The following is a 13,585-nucleotide window of genomic DNA, read 5'->3' on the forward strand; positions in this document are numbered from 1 at the left end:
CTCAACCAAATTATTAATTCCTTAACATAACTAAAGTCCAGTATGTGTTCAGTTTTCTCCTGTTGTCTCAAAGTGCCCTTGTATAATGGGTTTGTTTGAATCAGAATCCAAACAAGGTGCACACATTATTCCTCATCACATTTAGGAAATTTCCAAACCTACACAAAAATAGAATAGGGATGCCTGGGTGGCTCTGTCGGTTAAGTGGCTGCCTTTGGCTCAGGTCATGATCCCAGGGTCCTGGGATCGAGTCCCACGGTGGGCTCCCTGCTCAGCAGGGTGTCTGCTTCTCTGCCTCCTCTGTCTGCTGCTCCCCCTGTTTGTGCTCTCTCTCTGACAAATCAATAAATAAAATCTTAAAAAAAAAATAGAATAATTACAGACCTACACAAAACTACAAGAGAACGGATAATACCCACCACCCAGTTTCATCAGTAACCAACATTGTGCCATTTTGATCTCAGTTTTTCCTTCCCTGTCCTTTCTTTTTTTTTTCTGGAGTATTTTGAAGCAAATATTGGCTATTACATTTGTTCTGTGAGTTCTTTAGTATGATCACTATCAGACACAACTTTTTTCTTTTAATGTTTGCAGAATATTGTTTCTTTGTCCAACAATATTAATAATCCCTTAATATCTAATATTTTCTGATTGTCTAAGAAATGTCTTCTTTACAGTTGGCTTATTCCAGTCAGAATCCAGATAAGATCTGTACATTTTATTTGATTGCTATGTCTTGTAATCTTTAAAAATCAATAACAGTTCCTCTATTTTGGGGTTCTATTTTATTTATTTGTTGAAAGACTTCGGTGATGTCTTGTAGATTGTCCCAACATTCTGGATTAAGATGACTGTATCCTGGGATCCTTTAACATGTAGGTATGTCCCTCGAATTTCCTGTAGACCCATAGAGCTGGAGGCTTGATTGGATTTGGGTTCCTTTTTTCTGGTCAAAAATATTTCATATGTGGTGCTGGTACTCTCTCTTGCACCACTTAAGATCACTGAGTTGAGGTGATCCCTTCACTTCTCACCTAATAATTTAGCAGTGTTTCGTGACATTGTCTAGATCCACTATTTCTTTAGGAGTTGCAGAATAGTGACTTTTCTAATTTTCTCATTCTTTCTACTTTTATTAGTTGTGACTCTTTTGTGAGGAAGAACTTACCCACATCAAATATTTGGTTAAATTTTACAAATAAATTCAGAACATTTCCATTCTTTTCACTCTTCTTGAAATAAAGATCAGGGTGAAAAAAAAAGTCAAATATTTTAGCTTGTATCCCTTTTGAAAATGGGAGCTTACTTGCATATATATTTATTCATTTAATATTACTTGGTGGGATGTCTTAACTTTTTACTTATGTAAAGATCATACATAATCCTAGAACATCTGATGAAATGTAACAAAACAAAAAGCGATTATCACAAGTAAAACCGACTTATAGATTGGTGTGGTGTCGTGAGTAGGCTCTGGAGACAGAGAGACCTGGATTTGCATGTTAGCTCTGTCACTTACTGGCTCCAGGATACATAGTAGGTTACCTAACTTAAGCCATTATTTCATGTCTATAAATAGTAGTATTAGCCCCTACATCAGAAGGTTGATGTGAGGATTTAATGAGATGATTCTTCTAATTAACACAATGCCTATGAATGCAATGTAATTAGTTTAGGTAAGTAATGTAGTAATGTGGCTGTGAATTAATTCTAGTTAGTACTAAAAGTATGTTCATTATTTTTAAAATTTATATACCAATTCTCCCCTTGACTCATAAAGTACTTTATAATTTATTTTTTATTTAGTGGTTATGATCTCATTCTTAGGGTCTATATTAAGCCTATTCTAACCAGTTACCAAATCTAGTATAAAGTTCCTAGGAGGAACAGAGCATTTCACAAGTGTCATTATAATATACAGTATGGGGACATATCCAAAATAGGCAGAAATCAGTGGGTCTAAACTCAGAAAGGAATAGTGCTATCTAAATTATCCCTTAAATTCCTTCCTGTATTTATATTTAAAAAAGAAAAACAAATTTTTTACTTTGTTTTTACTTTAATAAGAATAAAATATTCATTGACCAAATATCTATATCTTGATCTCTTTATCATTTTTAATAATCTTAGGGTCTCCCCCTTAATTAAAAAGTCTTGACATCTAAAACATTTGTTTTGCTGTTTTTCCTCCTCTGAAACAATGCCCTATGTTTAGTGGAATAAGGTTAGGGTTATTATTTATGTTTGAAGGGTGATGCTGCCCTTGAAGATTTCCTTTCCTTTCCAATTTTAGGTTTTGGATTTAAATACTGTTAATCCAGATGGAGGCAACCCAGGACGTAATGGGTTCTTCTTGAATGTCCCCATAAGGATTGACCCTCCAATTTAAAGGAGCTATGACTTCATGAATACCTGGAGCTGAAGCTTTTCTTCCTTCACTGCTCCTAAATGAATAAGCCACAGGATGCTTTTTAAGCCATTGTTGGTTGTATTATTCTGTGTGGGACTTAAGAAGATTGGAAAAATATGTGAGGAAGTATAAAATAGTGAAACTAAAAAATTCTATTCAATTAACATAATACAGACTGTGCATTTCGATAAATTTGTTATTCTAAAATTCTTTGGTAACTTTTACAAATTTGTACTGGCTTATACATGTCAGAGAATTTCAGAAATTTTTTTGTACTTAAGTTTTTAAAAAATACCTTTTAAATAAATTTTAGTGAAAATATCAAGTGACTTTGCACCAAACGTCATAATTTCTTTTCTTTTCTTTTTTTTAAGATTTTATTTATCTATTTGACAGAGAGAGAGAGCGCGAGTGAGCACAAGCATGGGGAGCTGTAGGCAGAGAGAGAGGGAGAAACAGCTGCCTGCCAAGCAGGGAGCCCGACGCGGGGCTCGATCCCAGCACCCTGGGATCACAACCCGAGCCGAAGGCAGATACCCAGCTGACTGAGCCACCCAGGCACCCCTTCATAATTTCTTTTAATCTAGTGCAGCTGTGAAACAAGCATGATGAGCTTTGGAGTCAGAAAAAACTGGGTTCACATCCTAGTTTTGCCGGTGTTGAATAAACATCAACCCAAAAGCATGTAGTTTAAGGATTAGAAACCGTCAGAAGCACTTCTATTTGGTTCAAATGTATTATAAACTACTACCAACCAGGGAGAAAGACTGTTTCTAAAAGTACTCTAAGATTTTTATAATTTTGAATAAAGGCTTAACTGTAGATGGGAAAATCCTATTAGTTCATAGCAAGTGATTGCATCCGAGTGATTGTATTTTCTTCCTAGGGCTATCGTAACAAAGTACCTAGTACAAATTTGGTGGCTTAAAATTACAGAAATTTGTTGTTTCACAGTTCTGGAGGCTAGAGGTCCAAAATTAACCTGTCAGTAGGTCCAGTGTTCCCTCTGAAACCTTTATGGAGAATCCTTCCTTGCTTCTTTCTAGCTGGTGGTTTGCTGGCAATCTTTGGTGTTTCTTGGCTTGAAGCTGCAACATTTCAACCTCTGCCTCTGTCCTCACATGAGGTTCTCTCCTTGTGTGTCTGTCTTCAGGTAGTCTCCTTTTTTCTTATAAGGGCACCAGTCATGATGGATTAAGGGCCACCTACTCCAGTATGACCTCATTTTAATTAATTACATCTGCAGTGACCGTCTTTCCAAATAAGGTCACATTCAGAGGTACTGGGGGATTAGGACTTCAACATCTCTTTTGGAGGAGACTGATATTTCTGAATTCAAAAGCTTCCTTCTCAACAGGAGGCTTATATTACTCATTTTCCATAGCGCCTCGCTTTTTTGGGAGCTTAGGCATATTTATTATATTCTGAAATCTTTGGTTTCTTTAGCCATAAAATGTGCCAGTTCTGTGGACCAGGATTGTTTTAAGAATTAAACTAGAAAACACAGGGATGTCTGGGTGGCTCAGTCAGTTAAGCGTCTGCCTTCAGCTCAGGTCATGACTGGGATCGAGTCCTGCATCGGGCTCCCTGCACAGCGGGGAGCCTCCTTCTCCCTCTGCTTGCCACTCCTCCTGCTTGTGCTCTCTCTCTGTTTCTTTCTCTCTCTGACAAATAAATAAAAATCTTTATAAAAAAATAAACTAGAAAACACATATATAAGGCATCTATAACAATTTCTGGCATTTATCAAATTTTGCTTTTCTATTATTTTGTATTGCTGTTTCACTCGGAAGATCCCTTTAGTTCTGTGTTTAATTTTGACCAATTTCAGAGCCATCCTTATGCTGGTAGTTGCATAGTCTTATGCGCATTTTAGTACATAATTGTAAGGTTATGGAAAGTTTCTTACTGATGATTTAGTGCTATGAAAAGTCAGTATGTAATTTCATAGTTTTCATTTACTTTTAACTCACCATTACCAAAAGTTCACATTGTTTTGAGAAAGTTCCAGGTCTGAATTTATAATATTTTTTAAAGCATATACTTTTTTCTTTTTATGAATGTTATCTTAAATAAAGGTTTATATGATTGCTTTATTTGTGTTAGTAAATCAAAGTGCAACCATTAATGACTTGCTCTGGAGGGTAGCATTAATGAGCATTTATTATGAATGAGCACTTACTCTGTGCCTAGTTCTAGATAATTGTTGCAGGTTTTACCGTGAACCAGTATCCATCTTCAGTCTTCTAGTTGATTGTGCTCTTTGCCTTTACATACTCCATCGTGCTGGGTCTCCTTCACGTTAACGTATGCAACTTTTACTTTACTGCTTTGTTTTTGGTTTTAATTTCTTGAGTAGTTTTTTCATAGATATGTACATTTTATCACATTATCTAGATTGTAAAATTGTGGAAGAGATAAGTGTGCTAATTTTATACCAATGAAGAACCTGCCCCTGTGGGTGTCTAGTAGGCATTCAACAAATGCTTAATGATGAGTGACATGCTTAAGTCATAGTGCATATTTTTATGCAAATTAATTATAGTTGTTGAAATCTTGCTAAGAGGTACTGTAGTATGTAGCCTTATGTTTTTAAAGTTACTGAAATTAGGTGCCATTTCTTCAGTAACTTATTTCTTTAAAAAATATTTCAATTATGGGTTTTCCACAGTGATGTTTTGTGCATTTTTAAAGCTAATTAATAGCAGTTAATTTCACTGTGCATATTTGTGTATTTATGTTCAAAGAAAATATAAGTACTTTTAAATTTTGGGGCAATTCCTTTGTCCTTTAATGGGCAATAAGAATTTTTGAGATATTAATTAGGTTCATTATTCTCTTTGGTGCCTTATGGTTGAAAAATGTTAAGGGCTTCTACTTCTCCCCAAACCTCCTAGTTCCAAAATATTTTACATTTGTTATCACCTTAAATAGTAGGATTATTGCTTGAAAGAGCTAAAATACTTTAAAGTCAGATAGCTATGAGTATCTATAGAATTTTGTAGTTACAAATTTTGTCTTAAAACTTGTTTTTGTTTTAATTTTTTATGAATCAGGGCCTCTGATTCTTAATACTGTTATTTTGTGAACTCTGTCAGGGTCAGATACAACTACAATAATCGATTCTATATATCTAATCTCCTATATAAAGACTTCAACAGTGTCTTCTTTTTCTTCCTTAAAAAATTTTTTTTGGTGCTTGGCCTGTTAATATTTCAATCTTCCTCATACCTGATTTTAACCTGAAGGGAGAGATGCATACAGAAAAACACCATATGTAATTGACTATAACAGGAATGACTTTTGGAATAGATAATAATTACTTATCTGAAAAGATTGTATGAATTTACTATTGTAGATTAATTTTACTAGTTTTGTTGTTGTTTGTGTTTTCTCATGTTGACAGGGTTGCTTTAGACACTCTTGCTGCATTGCTAAAATCAAGTAAGTTTTTAAATACTAGAAATACTAGATACTATTTTTCCAAGTATTCTATCTACTATGTTAAAGAAACTGGAAATGTAGATTTAGTCTGTAGTTATAAAGCTAGTTTGTTATAATTTAATGTCAAAGTTGATTGTCTTTTCATATGGTTGATCATAGCTAATGTCGTTTATTGAGCTATAATGTAAGTACATCTATGTAATTCATTCCAGTACATTGACTCTCTTTTTATAAGTTCATTATATAAATATAAAGTCCTGTTAATAGAGGCAAGTAACATGTAAGTGTTATATAAGTATCATCTTTTTAAAAGTGAAGCGAACAAGATATTGAGGATATTTACTGTGAAGAATATTGTGAACAACTACTGTATATTGAACACAAATGATTTTCATTTAGAAACCTCTTATTAAAAATTTTATTTCTATCAAATTCAAGTTTAAATCATTAAAAATGACAATGTAAATTTACAAACTAAAGCAACTGTTTTCTTTATCTTCAAAATTGAAGCATTGGAGTAAATGTGTCTTATGATTCCTTTGGAGAGAAATTTATCTACATTATATGTTCTCTCTCTCCAAGGTACTCAGTATCTGTGGTTTAAATATAACTTTTGTTAGCACTTCCATTCTCATTGGTTGATTAAATTAACGTCTTAACCACAGTAACATTTAGTTCTAAGGTTATGATGGCTTTCAATGTTATTTTTCCCCAAAACTGTCTATCAAGGGTGAGACCAACTTGCCCTTAAATTTGAATGACCAGAATTGTTAATTTGAACAGTAGCAAATGATTAATTGATTGAAAATCTGGTATTTGGTAATGATTTGTTACATTTATTAAATTTAAAAAGTCATCTTAGGTATTAGTATTATATACCAGAGTATATAAAACTCAGTTAACAGTTTTATCTTTGAAATGAAGTGTGTGGTACTCAATTAGATGAACCATGTAGCTTTATTTTCATATATGATGTGATAAACTTTAGACCAAGATCAGAATACCTGGATTAATTTTAAAAGATGTTTGTGGCCTGGCCTTGTTGTGCCCTTTGTGGTTCAAATTGTTAATTTAAAGATTAATTTTTGAATTCATATAGGCATATATTTTTGAATTAGAGTAGATTAAAATAGCTATTAAGACTGAAGCTTACTTATTTTCAGAATCACTGATGACAAAATCACTGATTCTAAGTCAGTAGAAACTAAAACCCTCCTTAGTTTCAACTATTTATAGAAATTGGTTAATCTAAGAGGACTGAAATCTGGTATCTTGCGTTTTAAATAGTAATCTTCCTTTTACTCCCTCCTCCTTCAAAGGAGGGTGGTGGACAAACATACCTGTTTTACTGCATCAGGTAAAAAAAGTAACTGACCAGTAGGATGAGTCTAGTTTATATTTGGTATGTTTTCATAGGGCACATGGCACTAAATAGAAAAAAAATTTAATAATGCAAGATAATGTTTAGTAGCACCTGCATATTTTTAAATGCACTGTGGCATTTTGGAACATTCTCATTCATTGATTTTTTTTTTTTTAACTGCTTTCTGGGAGGGGGCAGTTATTTACTTTGAAAGGGTAAATGAGAGAAAAAAAATAAAAGGGTAAATGAGGCTACTATAATAACCCTGAGCTAGTATAAAGCAAAGAACATGTATACATACAGTGCAGAAGGACAGGCAGCCTAGGTGCCATCGCTAGAGTATGGATGAGATGCTGCAGTCTAAAGGGGAACCTGAGTTATCTTTTAACTGGAGAGGGAAGAAGAGACATAGGTTGATAGTGGGTTAGGTGTCCTGAACACATGAATAAAACCCCTTTACTAAACTTTTTAGTTGTGCTCAGTTGCAGATTGCACATAGCTCTGTTTACTTCTCTTCATTCAGCACCTGTGTTTGAGTTACGGGCAAGTTTCTTATTTGATTTTTAATAAGAATTTAAATATTTCACATAAATACCATTTAGGCTCATAATGTCTTTTAAGAAAATCATATTCACAGCTAGTAAACTAAAGGCTTATATACTCCAGGTGGTGTAAACAAAGTGTATATTCCTTTAAAATACATGAAACTACTCTAGTCAAAACTGTTGACCTGATTGTGTAAATAGCCACAACCTTGGCCAACTAGCTCTTGAAGACACAGAAGAGGTTTTAAAGCGTTTATGTAAGAAAGCCCCTCTCCCCACCAGGTGAATTTCTTCCAGCTCCCTAAAGTCAGAACAGGGTTTCTGAGAGAGCATTAATAGTTTGTTGACCTCAACATCTTTATGTTTTAGGTACATATTAGCAATATGGAAGCTGTAGTAATCCTTTCAGGTAACTAAAAGCAGCAGAGCCTTACCTTACTGTTACATTATCTTAGTGCCTATGCCGTGAGCCAGGGTAAACTTATATTAGGGAGAGATTGGAATTTCTTTGTAACTAAACAAGCTTGGATGGGTTGGTATTCGACATTAGTTTGTGTTCCTATCATTGGCTCCCCTATGTGGTACTGAGTGGCTCCAGATGTTGCTATGATAGGGTTCCCCTAGTGCCATTTTAGTGAAATGTACCCTTTCGGTTAATAATCTAAAATATTAACACTTTAATAAAATAGATCAAATTTGTGGATTTCTGTTAATTCTACCCTAGTAAAATCAACCATTTACAAAAAAACCCTCTTTAATGTAGTTTTTATTATATTAGATAATTAATGACCAGAAAGCAGTAAAGTGCTCTTCACATTTCATTTACTAAAAGTTTTATAAGTATTCTTAACTTAGTGTTGTTATGGCATGGATATTTATATAATTGTGGGGGTAATTAAAGCAGGTGATTTCAGTGGAAACACATAGTTTGTAATAGAAGCTACAATCCAGTAGAGTTAATTTCAGTGGAAACAGGGTTTATAATAGACGTTACAATAATAACAATGTAGTTTGCCATCTGGGACTTTTCATTTATTTTGTTAGAGAAAAAAATATTTAAGTATGTGGCTGCTATGTATATTTTTTTGAAAAAAAAACTCATTACAATATTGTGATATTTTTAATTCAATTTATTCTACCATTTTCTCTTGTCATTTAAAAATGTTCTTTCTCAATTTTCTTTTGTTAAAGAAACAAACGCCAGAAGAGCTGTAGACAGAGGATATGTCCAAGTCCTTTTAACGATTTATGTAGATTGGCACCGCCATGATAACCGGCATAGAAACATGCTCATTCGGAAAGGAATTTTACAGAGTTTAAAAAGTGTTACAAACATCAAGTTGGGAAGAAAAGCATTTATAGACGCCAATGGGATGAAAATTCTGTATAACACTTCACAGGTGAGTTTTTAAATTTTCTTCCTATTACTGTGGTTATGTGTTAATGATATTATTTGGTTCTTAAGAAAATTTGGTATTCTTATAAATACTCAAAAAGTATGATAATTATGTTTAAGAAAAAAATCTGAAGATGAAAAGGCATGATAAACCTTTCTCATGTGACCTCCTCAGACTGTGTTGGAGAAAGTGCTGAGTGCATATCTCTGCAATATGAGATTTTAGGTAAAAGGAGGATGTATAAATCCATCCACTGGGCAGGAAGGGAATCTGTAGAGCCATGTTTGCTAAGATGTGCAGTTGGCTGTACTCAGTTTTGCATGTTCCCCTCATGAGATATTTATGGATCCATTATAGCTGGTGAGGCAGTTCTGTGTTTGTGAGTATTGTCAATGTCTTCCTTCTAGATAGAGCAGTTTTACACACAGAAGGTACAAAAGTGAAACCTGGAGTTAGGAATCCTAGTTCTGCCAGCCATCTTAACCGTAAACCTTCTTGACAGTATCTTTAGCAAGAAGATTGTCAGCTCTGGGCAGTGGGGATGTTACAATGCAACCATTTTGTTTTTAGAAGGTTATAATTATTGGAAAGAAATCTGTCTTTTAAAAATTGCAGCCAGTCATCTTGGTTGTGCCCTCCTGGTCTTGCATACAACAGTCTCTTTCTACATGGCAGTAGTTAAGAAACCTGAACACACAATTTATGTTTACCCTAAGCTTTTTCTTTTCTAGATCAATCATATGCACTTGTTTTTACTATTCCTCATGTAGACAGTGATGGATAATTGATGTATCAGGAAGAGTTGGGTGACCTTGTTTATGCCACTTAATATTTCTGAGCCTAAATTTCTCATCTGTTCTGACAGGTCAGATGTGAAAATTTGTATTGAAAATTTTATGGGATATGAAAGTGCTATCTAAATGCCAGTTGTCAATAATAATAACAATAATAGTAGTGTTTTATGTTATAGGTTCAAATCCCCTGTCCATTAGCCCTTGTCAAGATTGGATACCACGACAGCATATTAAACTCTTAGAACTTAAAATCATGGTGTTCAGACTATTTTTTGTAAGTTGAAGAGTCAACTTATTAGAGGTGCTATTGTATGATAACTGATAACAGTTCTGAGAAAGGCTCAGCCAGTGCACATTCCTTTTTATTTCTTACTCCTTTTTTTTTTTTAAAGATTTTATTTACTTATTTGAGAGAGAGAATGAGAGAGAGAGAGCAGGAGAGGGGGGAAGGTCAGAGGGAGAAGCAGACTCCCCACTGAGCAGGGAGCCCAATGCAGGACTCGATCCTGGGACTCCAGGATCATGACCTGAGCCGAAGGCAGTCGCTTAACCAACTGAGCCACCCAGGCGCCCATTTCTTACTCCTTTCTTACTATCTTTTTTACTTAATGTTTTTTTCTTCCCTTAAATTAAAAATAATTTTTATTTTATGCCCTAGGCTTGCTAAGTGACTTGTAGGTCGCTCATAGATATTATGTAGCACAGTAGTCCCCCCTTATCTGTGGGGGATACGGTCCAAGATCCCTTGGATCTTAGATGCCTGAAACCTTGGATAGTACTTCACCTTATATATACAATGTGTGTTTCCTTATACATACATACCTGTGATAAAGTTTGAATTATTAGGCCCAGTAAGAGATGAGCAACTAATAATAAAACAGAAAAACTGTAACAATATACTGTAATAAAAGTTAAGTGAATGTGGTCCTTCTCTCTCAGAATATCTTATTGTACTGTACTCATCCTTATGATGATGATGATGTGAGATGATAAAATGCCTCTGTGATGAGATGAAATGAAGGGACTGATGTAAGTATGTTGTGTTATAGCATTAGGGTTAGTATTGACCTTAGGTCAGAAGGAAGATCATCTGTGCTGGACCACAGTTGACCATGGGTAACTGAAACCAGGGATGAAGTGGGACTAATATACTTGGGTGACTTTTGGTGCCAAAGATGGTACTGATTTCTGCTTAGTTAAAATATTTTACGAAAAGTATTACTAAATTTGTCACATGAAGTTCTTACCTATGAAGAGATACTTCTGAATAGGCAAAGCTATTTTATGATCATATTACATTTAAATACTGGTTTTTGTGTATTTGTCTCTTGAAAATTATTAATATATTACTTTATGAAGTAATGTAAAATTGATTTACTTATTCACCAAAGGCATATTATCTTTTTTCTTACTTTTCTTTTTTTCTTTTTCTTAAAAAACAGGAATGTTTGGCAGTCAGGACCCTTGATCCTCTTGTCAACACCTCCAGTCTGATAATGAGGAAGTGTTTTCCTAAAAATCGCCTGCCACTCCCAACGATTAAAAGTTCTTTCCATTTCCAGTTGCCAGTTATTCCTGTGACTGGGCCTGTGGCCCAGCTCTATAGTTTACCCCCTGAAGGTAAAACTGCATGTTTACTGCTGGCTTTCAGTGATTCTTGGAATTGTGTGACTGTCGACTTTTTTTTCCCCTCATTTCTAGTTCCACAGCAAAAGAAGACCTTAATGAACACAATAAACTTTCACATTATATTTTAAGTTAAATATTTCTTTAAATATAAGAAATTGAGTTCTGATAATTAAAGGCAGTAGTATGGAATGTGTTATATATATGTAAATTTGAATTTGAAAAACTTTAAGCATTACATAGGAACATTATTTCGTAGTTTACATAAATTTTCAAAGGATAAGAGTGTAAACATTAAATGTTTAGGTAGTTATATTTGGGCTTACATTTATAACTTTTTGGTGAACTTCATTTTTGTTTAAGTTAAGAATACCTAATCACCAAAAATGTTATTTTTTTTAATTTTTATTTTTTTTAAGATTTATTTATTTATTGGAGAAGGGAAGTGCAGAGCCTAGAGATTGACACAGGGCTCAATCTTAGGACCTTGAGATCATGACTTAAGCCAAAACCAGGAGTCAGTGGCTTAACTGACTGTGCCACCCAGGTGCCTCTGCATTTTTTATTATAAAATAATTCATCTCTCTTCATAGAGTTTCTACATATTCCCATGAAATTTCTATGGCAAGAATTCAAGAATTTAACAGATGACTCACTGATAAAAAATTGAAAAGAGAAGGTAAAATGTACTTTAAGAAGCATAAAAAAATACTGGTCCAAATTAGCAGAGTAATTTCTTTCTACTGCAATCAGGTTCAACTATTTAAATAATACTTAAAAATTTTACAATTTCTATTATCAGGGTTAGTTTCCTTATGTAAATTCATAGTTCTCCTAAGAAAAAGGTTCAGTGTTAGTGTATATGGTTCACAGAAGTGTTTTCTAGTGATTCGGAATTTGCATATAAATATGCGTAGTATTATAATGCTTTGGAAAAGGGAAGGTGAAAATAGAAAAACGCCTACCAATATTCTTCTTTTTCTTTAATTTTTTATTATTATGTTCAATGTAGCATATAGTACATCATTAGTTTTTGATGTAGTGTTCAGCGATTCATCAGTTGCATATAACACCCAGTGCTCATCACCACATGTGCCCTCCTTAATACCCATCACCGGGCTAACCCATCCCCTCACCCCCCTCCCTTCTGTAACCCTCAGTTTGGTTCCCAGAGTCCAGAGTTGCTCATGGTTTGTCTCCTGCTCTGATTTCTTCCCATTCAGTTTCCCTCCCTTCCCCTGTGGTCCTCCATGCTATTCTTTATGTTCCACACGTGAGTGAAACCATATGACAATTGACTTTCTCTGCTTGACTTATTTCACTTAGCATAATCCCCTCCAGTTCTATCCATGTCAATGCAAATGGTGGGTATTCATCCTTTCTGATGGCTGAGTAATATTCCATTGTATATATGAACCACATCTTTTTTTTTTTAAAGATTTATTTATTTATTCATTTGAAAGAGAGAGAATGAGAGAGAGAGAGAGAGGCCACATGAGAGGGGGGAGGGTCAGAGGGAGAAGCAGACTCCCCACTGAGCAGGGAGCCTGATGTGGGACTCGATCCAGGGACTCCAGGATCATGACCTGAGCTGAAGGCAGTCGCTTAACCAACTGAGCCACCCAGGCACCCATGAATCACATCTTCTTTATCCATTCATCTGTTGAAGGGCATCTTGGCTCCTTCCAGAGTCCACGGTAGTTTGGCTATTGTGGACATTGCTGCTATGAACATTGGGGTGCAGGTGCCCCTTCTTTTCACTACATCTATATCTTTGGGGTAAATACACAGTAGTGTAATTGCTGGGTTGTAGGCTAGCTCTATTTTTAATGTCTTGAGGAACCTCCATACTGTTTTCCAGAGTGGCAGTACCAGCTTGCATTCCCACCAACAGTGTAAGAGGGTTCAGACACTTCTCCAAAGATATACAGATGGCTAACAGACACATGAAAAAAATGTTTGACATCACTAGCCATCAGAGAAATACAAATCAAAACCACATGAGA

General features: G+C 34.7%; 1 protein-coding gene across 5 annotated transcripts in view; it reads left to right on the forward strand.

Moving 5' to 3' along the window:
• Positions 1–13,585, forward strand: part of AGTPBP1 (ATP/GTP binding protein 1) — a 158,144-nt gene that overhangs the window by 61,882 nt on the left and 82,677 nt on the right. For all 5 annotated transcript variants that reach the window (XM_027615667.2, XM_027615666.2, XM_027615665.2 and 2 more), the window contains exons 9-11: positions 5,817–5,854; positions 8,954–9,162; positions 11,396–11,573. In XM_027615667.2, coding sequence (XP_027471468.2) covers positions 5,817–5,854; positions 8,954–9,162; positions 11,396–11,573 — 425 coding nt within the window. The remainder of the gene's footprint in view (positions 1–5,816; positions 5,855–8,953; positions 9,163–11,395; positions 11,574–13,585) is intronic.

The sequence above is a fragment of the Zalophus californianus genome, chromosome 13, assembly GCF_009762305.2.
Source record: "Zalophus californianus isolate mZalCal1 chromosome 13, mZalCal1.pri.v2, whole genome shotgun sequence".
Taxonomy (NCBI): domain Eukaryota; kingdom Metazoa; phylum Chordata; class Mammalia; order Carnivora; family Otariidae; genus Zalophus; species Zalophus californianus.